The 15,971-nt window shown below is 27.7% G+C and overlaps 2 protein-coding genes across 2 annotated transcripts in view; both read left to right on the forward strand.

Moving 5' to 3' along the window:
• LOC142328285 (uncharacterized) overlaps positions 1–15,971 on the forward strand; it is a 198,347-nt gene that overhangs the window by 72,354 nt on the left and 110,022 nt on the right. The gene's annotated exons all lie outside the window — the stretch shown is intronic.
• The window catches only part of LOC142327807 (uncharacterized), a 102,994-nt gene that overhangs the window by 63,025 nt on the left and 23,998 nt on the right, over positions 1–15,971 (forward strand). Inside the window, exons 13-14 of the mRNA XM_075371144.1 lie at positions 6,249–6,255; positions 12,136–12,220. Of these exons, the coding sequence (XP_075227259.1) occupies positions 6,249–6,255; positions 12,136–12,220 (92 nt within the window). The remainder of the gene's footprint in view (positions 1–6,248; positions 6,256–12,135; positions 12,221–15,971) is intronic.

A 15,971-nucleotide genomic window follows, 5' to 3' on the forward strand; every position in this document is an offset into this window, starting at 1 on the left:
ATTTGTTACTTTTCCAGAAGTTTAAGTAATTACCTTATCCATATCGATTAATTATAAAAGAATAAGAACAAATTATTCATATAAAATAATAAATTAAGTATAAGTTTTTATTGTTATAAATAATAATAATTTTATTATAATAATAATATTATTTATTATTAGTATATACAAAATATGTATTATTTTTTAAGTTAGAAAGTTAATCTTTCATTTTAGTATTATTGTTGCAATGATTATTAGAAATTAATTGTTTTTCTTCTGTGATTTCTTTCTCTGTTATAATAAGAGATGCTACTACAAGTGTTATATTAATACTGTAGGCATTATAAAGTCTACTATGCGTATAGTTATTTATAAATTTTACTTGATGCAATAATTTTCATAATACATTTTAATTTCTTATGATAATAAATAATAATGAAGCTTATGTTTCAAGATGGAATTAAATTTTGATTAGATGCTGTAGATCTGCGAATCCATCTTTCAACCCAGGATACTTGGTAGTGATAATTAAAAGAAAAGTTATTTTTCTAAACCATATCCAAACATAGAAATGCAACAATATTTATAATACATAAATAACAACCTTTTTAGCTAAACAATTAAAATTCATTATTTAAATTATACTTAAATTACATACCTTGTTTTGATATTAATGTGAGCATGCTAGATGTGACTTGGTTAAGCACTTGCTTGTCTCAACTTCTCATAAATCAGGGGAGCAGTTTTCCTCTCTGTATATTTAATTTGTATGAATAAAATGTACATGTTAAACTTTTAAAGAGGATTACTATTGAAATTTTATTTAATGAAGTGCTCATTTCACCTCAGATATTATTGTAAGCCTTTAAAAGTTGTTGAAAATTGCCTTTAACAATCTAGTATTGTCAATCATTCAAAAAGGTGTTTGAAAGGAGATGAAAGATCAGCTGTATATTGATTACCCAGTTGTTAGAGGGAGATAATGACATTACATATTTATTTACGTTGAGTACCAGTTAGGTAATTTCTTTACTTTTTTCTCCATGTTCTGATTTGAATGAAGTGTAGCCAGGCTGTCTCTCTGCCCTTATATTTTCAATACATTATCTCAATATACAATAGAATTCTACTTCAAACAATATAATAGTTGAACAGTTTTAAAAATAAATTGAAATTTTTTTGGACTAATTACATTTTTATTTTCTCTTGGCTATGTATATAGAATACATATTTTGCATTATTTATTTATATTGTTTTTTATTTATTTAGATGTAGTTTTTAAATGTTTTTTTTTTTTATTTTTTTTTTATTTTAAAATATAAATTCAGCCTTTTTTTTCCTACTCACCTTATTTTTCTATGGATAGGGCCAGGTTATAAGTCTGTGCAAGAGAGCAGCTTATTTAGAAGAGCTGTTCTTTTTTATTAATTTCTTTTTTATAAGCAGATTAAATTATTTTCTTATACATTCATATTGTTTGTAAATTCAATAAGGATGCACAGTGCCAGTATAATTGCACATTTTATTAATGACAAAATAACATGAATTTTTTCTGTCAAAATTCAGAATTTTTTCATTGTCAAAATCCAAATGTATATTTAAAATGTCTGTTAGCTATGACATTTTTTAATTTTTCTGATAGTGAACACTAAAACTTGTTTATTATCTATGTTTGCAGGGGATTGATGATGATAATAGAATATTTAAAAATATATATTTTATTTTTTAATTGTAGTATAGTAGAGATGTTAAAAATTAATTACAACTATTCTATTAGAAAACATTTTAAAATGTAATTTTAACTTTTAGCATTTTATGTTCACAGTGATAAAAAATAAACAGATTTACACATTAAGGTTTCAGCCAGAAATTTATTCATTCTCTGTTTTACACGGGATTTACTGGGTTTTTTCTTAACTTATTTATGTTAGTCGTGTTTTAATTAAACTGATTTTCATAGAAAACCAAAGTTATCTTAAAATCAACTATTCCATTTAAAAACTTTTCCTTAGTTTTCTTCATACAATTTTTTTGTTACATGTTTCAAGTAATTTATTATCTTTTTTTTTACTGTGACTAGAGTAATTCTAATTACTATGTAATGTACAAGGACTGTTTAGAATTAAACTTGAATCAAATAATAAAAATAAACAAAAAAATTTTTTATTTTTTCTATATACAAAGTTACATCCATACTTGTATTAATTGTCAACAAAATCCCCATCAGCTATGTCCATTTATTATTCTGTTGGTTGACTCCAACCATCCATGTGCCTTGAAGTATTGATGAATACCAACCAGTTCTAAAATTCTGTGAACAGATGAAAATCAAACTGCCAATTCAGGGCTGTAAGGGAGATTGTAAAAAATCTGCTACTTAAACTTGTTTTGTAAATCCTTCATGCGCCTCATACATTTTCATGCAAAAAAAGATTACTTTTGGTAGCATCCCTTGCCATTTATCCTTATCATTCTAAGTTTTTTTTAATGTTTTATAATAAATGTCTACAGCTATTGTCATATCCAGCTTCAAAAAGTCTGCCGACAAAATGTCTTTACTAACTTTGGTAGTCATCAGTTTTTTCCTGCTTTAATTAACTGCATTGATTCATACGTGTTCGGCCTAAGAACAACTGCTAAACCATAATTAGGCTTTTAAAGGTAGCGTAACCAAAATTATTTAAATAATAAATTTCCCAAGATTTTTTCATGGTTTTCATAAGGTTTTTGTACCATTATTCAATAATCCAATTTGTAGTAGTGGCTTTTAATATTTTTATATTTAAGATAAAAGTGCTGACATTGTTTTTTTCCACTTGGTATGTGTATAGTTTTAGTGAATTTAAATTATATAAAGCAATACTTAAGTTAATATGAAGTTAATTTGAGACTTTGTTAATCATTATTCTTCCAATAATAATTAAATGTTATATTTTGTAACATATTTATTTTTGTTAGATTTTCAGATTTTATATAACAATTTTATTTATTAGAAGTCATACCAGATTTCAGGTTTATTGTTCATTATGTAATATTATTTATAATATTTGTGAATACATGTTTTATGTTATATTAATGCACCATAAATGATTTAGCATGTGACATTATTTGTCAATTAATTTATTAGTAAGTTAATAATATTTAATTACAGTAAACTCAGAAATCTAACCTGATTAAAACAAAATTGTTAATATTAAGAAAAACTGTGCACAAGCATGCCTATATATATCTGAAGTAGAAGGTTAGTTGTTTTGGGATCACCAAAAGAAAGTTTTACAAAAATGCAAACTATAAAGTTTGCATGCAAGTATGTACATCTTTTTGAAAAGGATATGTACACTTTTAAAATGTATATAATGCTGTTTGAAAAATTATCTTTACTTTTGAATGGGTGTTTTACTGGATTTTCCATTAAAATGAAGTAACTGTGGTAAATATTTCTAAAATGGTGCTAATTATGTTTTAACTAAAAAAAAAATTAATTAATTTTTTTTTAAATTTCATAGATTTAACTTCAGTTTTAAATTTAGCCCTTTTTAAGTTGTATTAATTGCATTCAAAATGTCAAGACTAATAGTCTTGACATTTTTATTCATAAGAACAATTTTTTATTTATTTAACTTGCAAATTTTAATTCCAAACGGCAGTTCCTAATTTTTTTTTGAATTGACTTAAGTAACACGCTTTAAAACACAAAAATTTCAATTGTTTCAGGTTTTAGTAAAACATCCAATTTCAGCTTAAAAAATAGTAATACTATAAATTCATTCTATTCAACTACAAAAATTTCTCTCGAATAAAAAGATATAAATAAACAGAAATCAGCAAGAATAAAAAGTGTAGTTAAACTTTGATATTCAAAAATCACATCAGGATTGTGTTTTCCCTTAAAAGTAAATAATGTTCTTTCATTGTATAATTAATTTCCATTGCAGAGATAAACATCATTTGTAAGTTTGTTTGTCAACTGTTTCTGTGGATTTAATATTACAATTTTCAATAATATATTCAATTTAGTGAAGATAGTTCAAAAAAAACTTCATTTTTTTTCTGGTATGTGTTCAGTTAGATGTACTTAGGCTGTAAAGTACAAGAATCGTATGCCATCTTCAGGTTTCTAATGTCAGGGCACTGATTCCTGATAATTAAAAAATCTATTTGTTGATTGACAGTGAATTTTTTTTCATTCAAGATTTTTAAATTTGTTATCTTAAGATGGTTGGATTACTTTAGTCTACTCTAATCATCTTATTCATTTTCTGAAGAATATTATGTTATATTAATCTTGATAAGCCAGTTTCAAATTATAAAACTGTTTTGTTTTATTACTTTATTGTTTGTTTGTTTTTTTTTTAATGTAATTATGTTTTTAATGATTAGTTTTTACTTTTATTGAGGTTTTAAACCATAGATATTTATCAGTATTACATTTTTTATTTATTTTCTCTTAGTGTTATTTTTTATTTCAAATTTTATATTAATTTTAAGTGCATGCGAGTTGCATTTTGTATTTGTTTTTTGTTTTTTAATAAAATTTATTGATTTTTATTTTGTTATTTTTTTTCATTTTCCTTTTATGGTAATTTTTTATTTATTTTGAATTATTGCTTGTTTAACTTTTTTTACTTTGGCTATGTGATTATTAGATACTGATATTTTGTAAAGGTGTTTGCCATGACCCTAAAACCAGTTTAAAACTAACTTAATGTATTTATTAATGGTTATTGAAAACTTTATAAAAGTGAATAATCTCTATTTAATGTTGATATTAAAAGGAAAGTATTACTTCCCCTGTAATATTTTGATTAGAAATATTTATATTAGCATTTATTAATGGTGTGCTAAGTTTTTTTTTGTTCTTACGACACCATGTGCTCTTTAAAACACTAAATAGAAAAAAATTTTATACATAATACTTGCAGTGATTAGAAAGTCTACAATGAAGATTTTTTTGTGATTATAGTACTACTTGTATTTTTTTTTAAGTTTGCACTTAGTTATTGGTGAAGGCAAGTCTAGGATTGCCCTTTCATTGTCATTACTATCTTACTGTTCTCTCAGCTGTCCTAATTAATCACCATGTTATACAATGTTTGATGATTCGAGCTTCAGGTTATCTGAATAGCAATGAAGGAAGAGGTATTAGGATAAGCTGTATATCTACATTACAGCTTAGTTTTGTAAATTAAAAGTATAAAGCAGTAGTCCACCCACTGTAAATGAGACTTCACATTTTTCTCAGGTGTGGAAACTAAAATTTAAGAAATAACAGTATAATTATAAATAAAATTTAATTGTTAATAAAATACTGTAGAATCGATGTATAAACTCTGAACTTTGTCACAAGATCATTGGAAAGGTTTTGTAAAACGCATGTTATTACTGATATGTTTTTTTTTATTAATCTTAATGTGAGTAATTTATGGAACAAATTTCTTTATTTATTACTAAGATAAATTAATATTTTTACCGATTTTTTGAAGAAAACTACAGTATTAGTTTTGGTCATATGGTGGGATTGGGTAGTGAAATTGAACTTCCTTTATGTTTTGAAGTATGAGATGTATGAAAATACCATTCACATCAATTATAATTTTCTTATATTGTATATTTGTTTAGTAACTTAGTAGTTATATAATTATGCCTATGTATAAAATTTGTGGCTCGAAAATCTTCAAAACTACTGGATAAATTTCATTGAAATTTAGTTGTGCTGTACTAGTGTATCTGAAGTTGTGCATGTGAAAATTTGATGAAGATTGGTTATGTCGTTCTTGAGTTACACTCAATTTAATGTCAACAACTTTATATTGGTGCATTTTTCATATGCACTTAAGCAGTAAGTCATAGTGGCAAGTGAGTTTAAACTTGGTGTTTGTGTGTAGGGTGTACTTGTTAATCAAATGTAAATAGTGCATTGTACTCTAAAAATCAGTGAGTTGAATTGCAAAATAGTAAGAGCGTCAGAAACAAAAAGTCAGTCTTCTTGCACAGAACTGTGCAAGAGTTTTTTATCTCCTTTATTTTCTTCTATACAAAATACTTTTGCATAATATTATATAATTTTCAGATAGTTAGATTAATTTTATGATATAATATTGGGTTTTGCTATGACCCAACCCTCCACCATATAACAAAAGCCTATATCAGTCTATAAAGACGTCCATCCAGTGACTTATAAAGTACATGTTTTGCTACTCAACATATCACTGGGCAAGAACTTTTGAATTTCTTGTTTATTCATGCTGTAATTGTTTTGTCACTAGGAAAAAGGTACTTGCATTGTAATTACCTTTACAAATATTTACATTAAAATGATAAAAAACTGAAATATAGGAAAACCATCAGATGATCACTGAGAAAAACCAAAAACACTATTGATATAACTTCCTCGTAACTAGTTCACCACTTAATCAGGCATTGTATTTTCTTTGTTTAATCATGCCTATACAAAGAGTAAACCAGTTGAAAATGTAGGTTTACACCTATTTTTATCTTAGATTAGTTCTTATTAATTTTATTTTCTGTTCCTAATATGCACATTAATCTTTACAACTTGTGAACAATAAACTAACCTGTCATAATGCATAATGAAATGAGGTGTAGTCTTCTACAGACTCAGGCCGACCATTCCTTAGGTGTTTGATTAATTGAATTTCAACCACCAATGTTCACTGGTATCCACCTCTAGTGTTCAAATCCTTATAAAAGTAATGTACCTTTATTAGGATTTAAACCTTACTAGGATTCAGTCGTATGATTTACCAAAGAAAATCCTTAAATTTCAATGTAATCTAATTGAAATGATCCTAAGAAAGTTTTAGAAACTTGAAGTAGTGCAGCACAGGAAGAATTTAAAAAAACTTAAAAGTACCTTGCATTCTTATAAATCTTAAACCTTTATTACTTGCAGTAGTAATCAGTTTATATGATAAAAAAATTCATTAACTGATTAAACAATAGATTTGTATTATATTTCATGAGAAATAATTGTACATGATACAGTATGAGTGGTAGACACTTTTCTCAAAGCAGTCATAACCACACAGTATTTTTGTTTTGTTTTAAAATAATACTGACATAAACTTAACTCCATCCTCACTGCTCATATTATTGCCGTAAACTTATCCTAACATTTCGAGCTTAACCTTACCCAGAAAATTAACACTGCCTAAGATGCTGTTTACACATGTTTATATATTTTAGTGTAGTCTGTATATATTATCCCATGATTATTTGAAGGGTATATTTTATGGAACCACTTTATCATGAAACATTAAAGAGAACAAAGAAAACTTATTATAAGCCTCATTGGAGGTTTTTATTTTTTTCTCTTGATTTTATTAAAGTTTGATGTTCTACAACAAACATTAGATTATTATATCTGTAACTTTTGACTTGCAAATGAGCAACTTAAAGCCAGTCCATCTCTCACAGCCACTTTTATGGTAGGCTTTAATCCTTAATTACAAACTTTTCAAATTATCCATTATTATTAAAGATGTATGAAGTTTACTCACATACCATCAGGCAAAATTTACTGACAAATCTTTATTTTATATTTCTTTTTCTTTGGCATTTATTTTTCATTCTTTATCGTAATTATTTTTATATTAACCTAAAACATAATTGAAAGGATAGACTTCGATTTCATTTTAAAAAGTCTGATCTTTACTATTAGTATTTTCTTATCTAAAATTTAAAAAAAAAAATATTTCTTTTATAGTAATGGATTAACACAATAATTACTATTAAAACAACTTTTTTATTAATTATTATAGTCTTGCCAAGCACAGTATTTCTTGTAAATATTTTTAACTTTTTATGAAGTATCTGCAACCTAATCCTGCATATTGTCGGGCTTAATTTTTGCTTTTCCACAATTTTCCTAATTGTAAAACACAAGTAAGTACTCTTTCTAATGGTTCACATATTTGTTTGTTTAACGAAAGCAAAAATTCTGATCTAGAAAAACATTTTCTATTATTTCTGACAAAAAAGTGCGAGTTAAAACAAGGGCATGTATATGTGCGATATTTAACAAATTGAAAAAATAGGCCATTGTACATTTTCTGGTTCTTCTTCCAGAGTTACTGCTGTGGCAAATCGAAATCATTGATCCCTCTTTTATTGTTTTAATAATTACGAACTAACTGCATTTTTTTTTTACCAATTATTTATCAACACAACCTCATAAGCAGATGAAACTTCAAACATTCTGATGTTTCACCATGATGTAAATGAGACATCATTTTTTGGAACAAAAATAAACAAATTAATTTCCTTTGATTAGATTTTGGATAAATAGATTTTGAAAGCAATTCATATTTATTTTTTTTAATACTTCCTATCACACTGAGTTTGCCTTATTATAAAAAAAGATTTTGTTAAGAGAAAGTTAATGAAACCAATTATCCATCGTTAGGTTCATTGAAAGTACACTCCCTTTATCAAATGTGATTTCACATCAATCTTGTAATTCATCACATTATCGCTGAGCATTATTTTAATTCTATAATGATCCGCTTTAGAAGATAAATTCTGAATGAACAGTGGCTTTTGAATGCCGCTAATTAAATATACCAAAGGTTTGTAATTGGTTTTATAATTTTCCCTGATTTTTGAGATAGTAAAAAATCTATTCATTGTTTGTCTTTCTTTTGTACTATCGCTGTTGTCAAATCTTGGACAGTTCTGCAGAATATTAAATTTATCCTTGACATTGTCTCTATGAATCTCAGCCATAAGTGCATTTTATCAAAAAGTAGTTTTGCAGTCAGGTGATTATTTTTGGTTGAGGCTGCTAGATTTAAGAAATCAAATAAGAACATATATAGCTTATTAACATCAAAAGATCTGATAAGTAGCTTTAGTCTGCATTTTATAATTTTCTATTTTATATGTTTCTTGCAAACAAAATCTTACAAAAGATGTTGAAGATTAGTTTCCTGAGCAGCAGTGTACACAGACACCCTGTGCAGTGTAGTGTGTGACTTAGTAAACTTATACAAACACTTAATTGCTTATAAATGTATAATTTTTTCCCATTTAAATAATTATTCTCTTTCAGGTTTGATTAATTTAATTCTATTAGCCCATCCTTAATTTGATTTTTAATTTTCAATAAAATGCTTGGAAGTATAAAACTCAAAATGAAATAATAAAAGATTACAACAAAAAATATACAGTAAAGATGGAATAAACTGTGACTAGTCAGACTTAAAAATTGATTGAAGTATTGAACAATATCTAATAATAAAAAGAAAGTTAACCATGCCATTTGGAAGTGGTTATATTTGTGTTAAGAAAAAAGGATTTCTAGAGTAGGACTTAATGAGAATTATCATTAATTAAGAATTCAAGTTCAAGGTTTGTAAAAACTCCCTCTGTTGTAAAAAGATGAATTAAAACCATCAAATAACTTGCTTGAAAAAAAGACAGTAAAGTTTGTGCGAGACCAGTGATTTGTAAAAGAAAAGTATTGTCACTTATCAAAAGATACAATATGATTCAAAGAAATATACACAATGGGTTATTACTGCTGCCAAAATCTTTGGCTTCTTTAGTGCGCCAAATAGATGAAATTCAAATAGTATTAAATCCAGACTGTAAGCTAGATATAGAACGCGTACTGTGTTTTGTCAGTTATTTCACAAAGCATTTGTGAATCAGAGCTGCCTACGTAAAAAATTAAAAAGAAAAGGTTACAAGATAAGTGAAATTTATCTTGTAATTCTTTTTTAATAGACTTGATTATGCCTAATTATTTAATAACTCGCATATTTGATTAGAAAAGCACAGTTTTCTTCTCTGAATGTTTATTCACTCCCAGTATTTCTAACTGAATGTATATAATTGTTTTTATAAATTTTGCTACAGTCTCCCATTGAAATAGAGTTATCATAATTTCAAAAATTAGTCTTTGTATCGTAATTTCTGAAAAATGAGTCGGTTTTCATTTAATTTTGGATCTATCTTCTGAGAGGTTAACATAGGTTAACAAGTATGTATAATTTAACCTGACCTCAAAGGTTATTGTAATTGTTGTAACAGTTATGCGAGTTTACATTATGACTCGTATATCTTCAGCATTCCAGTTCAGTATAATTTTCTTAAACATTAGAAACTTAAGACTTTTTCCCGTAACCAGCCTTTTATGTAAGTTTTTTGCAAATGCCTTTTGTCTGCTTCAAAACATGAAAACCTTCTTTACTTTTATCCATTATGGTCTTGATTAGATACACGTAAAGAAATGTGTTTTAAAGAAGATGTTTTAAATTTTCAAGCTATTTATTCTTGAAATCAAGATAGTGTATAATAACATAATTCTCCATACAAGTGGTAAGTTTTCTTATTAAAATATTATCTGTTCTACTAGGTAAATTTATAATCAATGTTAAAATAAATAGTCCCACAACTGCAGTTCAATCTGTAATCTGATTCTTGATAGGAAAAAAGAAATTCATGGGCAGATGCAATATATTTTTACAGTAATGTTTCTGTTAAGAATAAATAAATATTCATGTTAAGGAGTGACATTATCGTTCTACAGTAATAGTAGGTTATATTGTGAAAAAAATAATGCAAACTATCACTATTGGTTTTTAATTGCCTTCCAAATTATTAATGGTCTATCATGTATGTTAATTTGACTGAGCTAAAAGTATGAAAAGCTGAGCTAAAAGCTTGTGTAGTAAATGGTACTGCTGAAAAGTTTATAATTCTTTAGCTGGTAAATCTCAGCAGCAACTCAGAATAAAAATTAATTGCATTCCCAGATCATTGCTGGAAATGAAAATTGGCTATTATATTCATAGAGATGAAGTAACAGAAAATACAATGGCTGTTTAAATTTTCTTAAGAAGTTGAAACAAAATCCTTTGTCAGAAACTTACAGCCACAATTTTCTGAGACTCGGAAAAGATCATTCTTGTCAAATATAATCATAGAATAAATGGCATTAAACACTGCAAATCTAAAAAAAATTTAATGAGATGTTAAAAAAAGATACACTATTGAATTTTTATATAATTATGAAGAAAGTCTGAATTAATCAGTCAATTCAAGGGTTGCAGCAATTTTGCTTTTATAATTCCCTGCAGCATTAAGATGAGTGAAAACTATTTTTTAGTGACACATTATTTATGAAGAAATTTTTTTTTTGTCAGTGATACTTAAGAAATTAGATTTTTGTAATGATTAGATTCCATTTCTCTATGCCCTTGAACATAATCCCATAATTTTAAGAAAAATAATAGTAAAAGTTTAAAAATAAAAAATCCTTTAATTATAACATCGTTAGCTAAATTTTGTCATTATAATATGAAATGTACATATAATAAACCCTTTCTTATAGTCAAATAACACAACAATGAATAATTAATTCATAGTTATACTTTTCTGCATTTTTATGACTTAACATGAACCAAATGTACAAAGTCCATAATAATAGAATAGCATAAACAGAATATTAGAAATTTGTTATTTTATTTTTATTTTAAATGTTATTCAACAAAAAAATATATGTTGGAATGAATATTAAGATAGATGTTGAGAATTATATCAGTTTTGTGTACAAAAAAGAAAAATTATTTATAGTGTAATGTGTTTGTATGAATGAATTGTAAATAAATTTTTTAAACAGAATTGGTCATTCCTTCTTTTTGCATTTTTATTTATAAATAATATCATTAATTTTTTTTTTAATATTAAGAACTTTTTTTATAAATACTTCACAATTTCATTATATTACTTTTACATTATGTGTATGAATATTGTGTTGATAGTTTTTCTTAATTTGACAGAAACTAATTGTTGGCAAGTCCTAAATATGCTTCACTGATTTTTTAAAGTAGTATACATATTTTATTTTTAATGCATCTACAACCAAAATATATTTGTTAAAAGTACAGTAGCATCTAAAGATATTTTTGGCACATGAGAGAAGTTGGTTTGGTAGTGTGATAGTAGTGGTTGTAATCTTTCTCCTGTTTTTCAAATTGGTTTTTATTGGCAATCCCCTTCAGTTTTTTTTTTCTATAGTATCCCTATTGAATAGCTAATTGTTAAAACTTTAGTCATTTATTATTAATTTTTAAATTTAAATATAATTATTATAAAAAATAAGTTACATTAGTTTGTTTTTTCTTTTAGGTTTACGAATTTGGACCTGAAGCATCTGATGAAGATTCAGACAGTTTTAAATTATACACCAGAAATTCAAACTGTTTTGAATAATGTAAGATTCATTTACTATTACTTTATTTAGTTTTATTTTTTTTGTTTTTACATGGATCCAGTTAAATATTTTAATTCAAGGAAACCATAACTTAATGTAATGGTAATTAGAAGGATTTTGTGCCATAAGCAATCTACTATGTTTATTTAAAAAAAGATTGAACTTATGTTATAGTATGCCAATCAGTACACAGAGCATGTTACAACAGCTGTTCTGTGGGCTGGCACTGACTCGTGGCAGTTTTCAGAAACACTCCATTTGATGTGTCATACTACCATTGATAGGTTGCAAGCTACAACAGTTGGAATAAACATGTCTCATCAGATCCTTAACAAAGTAAAAATGAAAGATATGAAGAACATGGTAGTGTAAAATTTTGCTTCTAACTAGAAACGTTCACAAAGGTATTTAAAATGCTTTAGCATCCATTAGGAGATGACTGTATGAGCAGATCACATTGTTATAAATGGTTATTATTACAAAGTCTCCTTTCTATTAACTTTCATTTAACACGGTTTAAATGAAATTTCAAGAAGCAAAACTGTAGCTCTGTTTTTGGATATTCTATTTGACACTTGTTAGTAAACAATTAAGGCATAGCTTGTTAATAAACAATCTTGTAAACTGAATTCTGAGTACTATTTTTTAAGTGTCATAAATCTTATACATCAAATATAATCAAGTAGTTAAAATCAGCAATGTTAGGAAGTGTCCCACAAGATCCATCCGTGGTCCAACTGTATTGAAGATTTTTATTTCTACACTTTTTTCTGGTTATATCGTTTCTTTTAGTAATGATATAAGTGTTTATGTAACTTTTTGCTTTGTTATAATTTTGATTTACATATTTTTTTTTTTTTTTGTCTTCAGTCATTTGACTGGTTTGATGCAGCTCTCCAAGATTCCCTATCTAGTGCTAGTCGTTTCATTTCAGTATACCCTCTACATCCTACATCCCTAACAATTTGTTTTACATATTCCAAATGTGGCCTGCCTACACAATTTTTTCCTTCTACCTGTCCTTCCAATATTAAAGCGACTATTCCAGGATGCCTTAGTATGTGGCCTATAAGTCTTGTCTCTTCTTTTAACTATATTTTTCCAAATGCTTCTTTCTTCATCTATTTGCCGCAATACCTCTTCATTTGTCACTTTATCCACCCATCTGATTTTTAACATTTTCCTATAGCACCACATTTCAAAAGCTTCTAATCTTTTCTTCTCAGATACTCCGATCGTCCAAGCTTCACTTCCATATAAAGCGACACTTTCAAAAATCTTTTCCTGACATTTAAATAATTTTTGATGTAAACAAATTATATTTCTTACTGAAGGCTCGTTTAGCTTGTGCTATTTGGCATTTTATATCGCTCCTGCTTCATCCATCTTTAGTAATTCTACTTCCCTTTTTTTTTTGTCTTCAGTCATTTGACTGGTTTGATGCAGCTCTCCAAGATTCCCTATCTAGTGCTAGTCGTTTCATTTCAGTATACCCTCTACATCCTACATCCCCAACAATTTGTTTTACATACTCCAAACGTGGCCTGCCTACACAATTTTTCCCTTCTACCTGTCCTTCCAATATTAAAGCGACTATTCCAGGATGCCTTAGTATGTGGCCTATAAGTCTGTCTCTTCTTTTAACTATATTTTTCCAAATGCTTCTTTCTTCATCTATTTGCCGCAATACCTCTTCATTTGTCACTTTATCCACCCATCTGATTTTTAACATTCTCCTATAGCACCACATTTCAAAAGCTTCTAATCTTTTCTTCTCAGATACTCCGATTGTCCAAGTTTCACTTCCATATAAAGCGACACTCCAAACATACACTTTCAAAAATCTTTTCCTGACATTTAAATTAATTTTTGATGTAAACAAATTATATTTCTTACTGAAGGCTCGTTTAGCTTGTGCTATTCGGCATTTTATATCGCTCCTGCTTCGTCCATCTTTAGTAATTTTACTTCCTAAATAACAAAATTCTTCTACCTCCATAATCTTTTCTCCTCCTATTTTCACATTCAGCGGTCCATCTTTGTTATTTCTACTACATTTCATTACTTTTGTTTTGTTCTTGTTTATTTTCATGCGATAGTTCTTGCGTAGGACTTCATCTATGCCGTTCATTGTTTCTTCTAAATCCTTTTTACTCTCGGCTAGAATTACTATATCATCAGCAAATCGTAGCATCTTTATCTTTTCACCTTGTACTGTTACTCCGAATCTAAATTGTTCTTTAACATCATTAACTGCTAGTTCCATGTAAAGATTAAAAAGTAACGGAGATAGGGAACATCCTTGTCGGACTCCCTTTCTTATTAGGGCTTCTTTCTTATGTTCTTCAATTGTTATTGTTGCTGTTTGGTTCCTGTACATGTTAGCAATTGTTCTTCTATCTCTGTATCTGAACCCTAATTTTTTTAAAATGCTGAACATTTTATTCCAATCTACGTTATCGAAAGCCTTTTCTAGGTCTATAAACGCCAAGTATGTTGGTTTGTTTTTCTTAATCTTCCTTCCACTATTAATCTGAGGCTTAAAATTGCTTCCCTTGTCCCTATACTTTTCCTGAAACCAAATTGGTCTTCTCCTAACACTTCTTCCACTCTCCTCTCAATTCTTCTGTATAAAATTCTAGTTAAGATTTTTGATGCATGACTAGTTAAACTAATTGTTCTATATTCTTCACATTTATCTGCCCCTGCTTTCTTTGTTATCATAACTATAACACTTTTTTTGAAGTCTGACGGAAATTCCCCTTTTTCATAAATATTACACACCAGTTTGTATAATCTATCAATCGCTTCCTCACCTGCACTGTGCAGTAACTCTACAGGTATTCCGTCTATTCCAGGAGCCTTTCTGCCATTTAAATCTTTTAATGCTCTCTTAAATTCAGATCTCAGTATTGTTTCTCCCATTTCATCCTCCTCAACTTCCTCTTCTTCCTCTATAAAACCATTTTCTAATTCATTTCCTCCGTATAACTCTTCAATATATTCCACCCATCTATCGACTTTACCTTTCGTATTATATATTGGTGTACCATCTTTGTTTAACACATTATTAGATTTTAATTTATGTACCCCAAAATTTTCCTTAACTTTCCTGTATGCTCCGTCTATTTTACCAATGTTCATTTCTCTTTCCACTTCTGAACACTTTTCTTTAATCCACTCTTCTTTCGCCAGTTTGCACTTCCTATTTATAGCATTTCTTAATTGCCGATAGTTCCTTTTACTTTCTTCATCATTAGCATTCTTATATTTTCTACGTTCATCCATCAGCTGCAATATATCGTCTGAAACCCAAGGTTTTCTACCAGTTCTCTTTATTCCGCCTAAGTTTGCTTCTGCTGATTTAAGAATTTCCTTTTTAACATTCTCCCATTCTTCTTCTACATTTTCTAGCTTATCTTTTTTACTCAGACCTCTTGCGATGTCCTCCTCAAAAATCTTCTTTACCTCCTCTTCCTCAAGCTTCTCTAAATTCCACCGATTCATCTGACACCTTTTCTTCAGGTTTTTAAACCCCAATCTACATTTCATTATCACCAAATTATGGTCGCTATCAATGTCTGCTCCAGGGTAAGTTTTGCAGTCAACGAGTTGATTTCTAAATCTTTGCTTAACCATGATATAATCTATCTGATACCTTGCAGTATTGCCTGGCTTTTTCCAAGTGTATATTCTTCTATTATGATTTTTAAATTGGGTGTTGGCAATTACTAAATTATACTTCGTGCAA

Source organism: Lycorma delicatula, chromosome 7, assembly GCF_047948215.1.
Source record: "Lycorma delicatula isolate Av1 chromosome 7, ASM4794821v1, whole genome shotgun sequence".
NCBI lineage: Eukaryota > Metazoa > Arthropoda > Insecta > Hemiptera > Fulgoridae > Lycorma > Lycorma delicatula.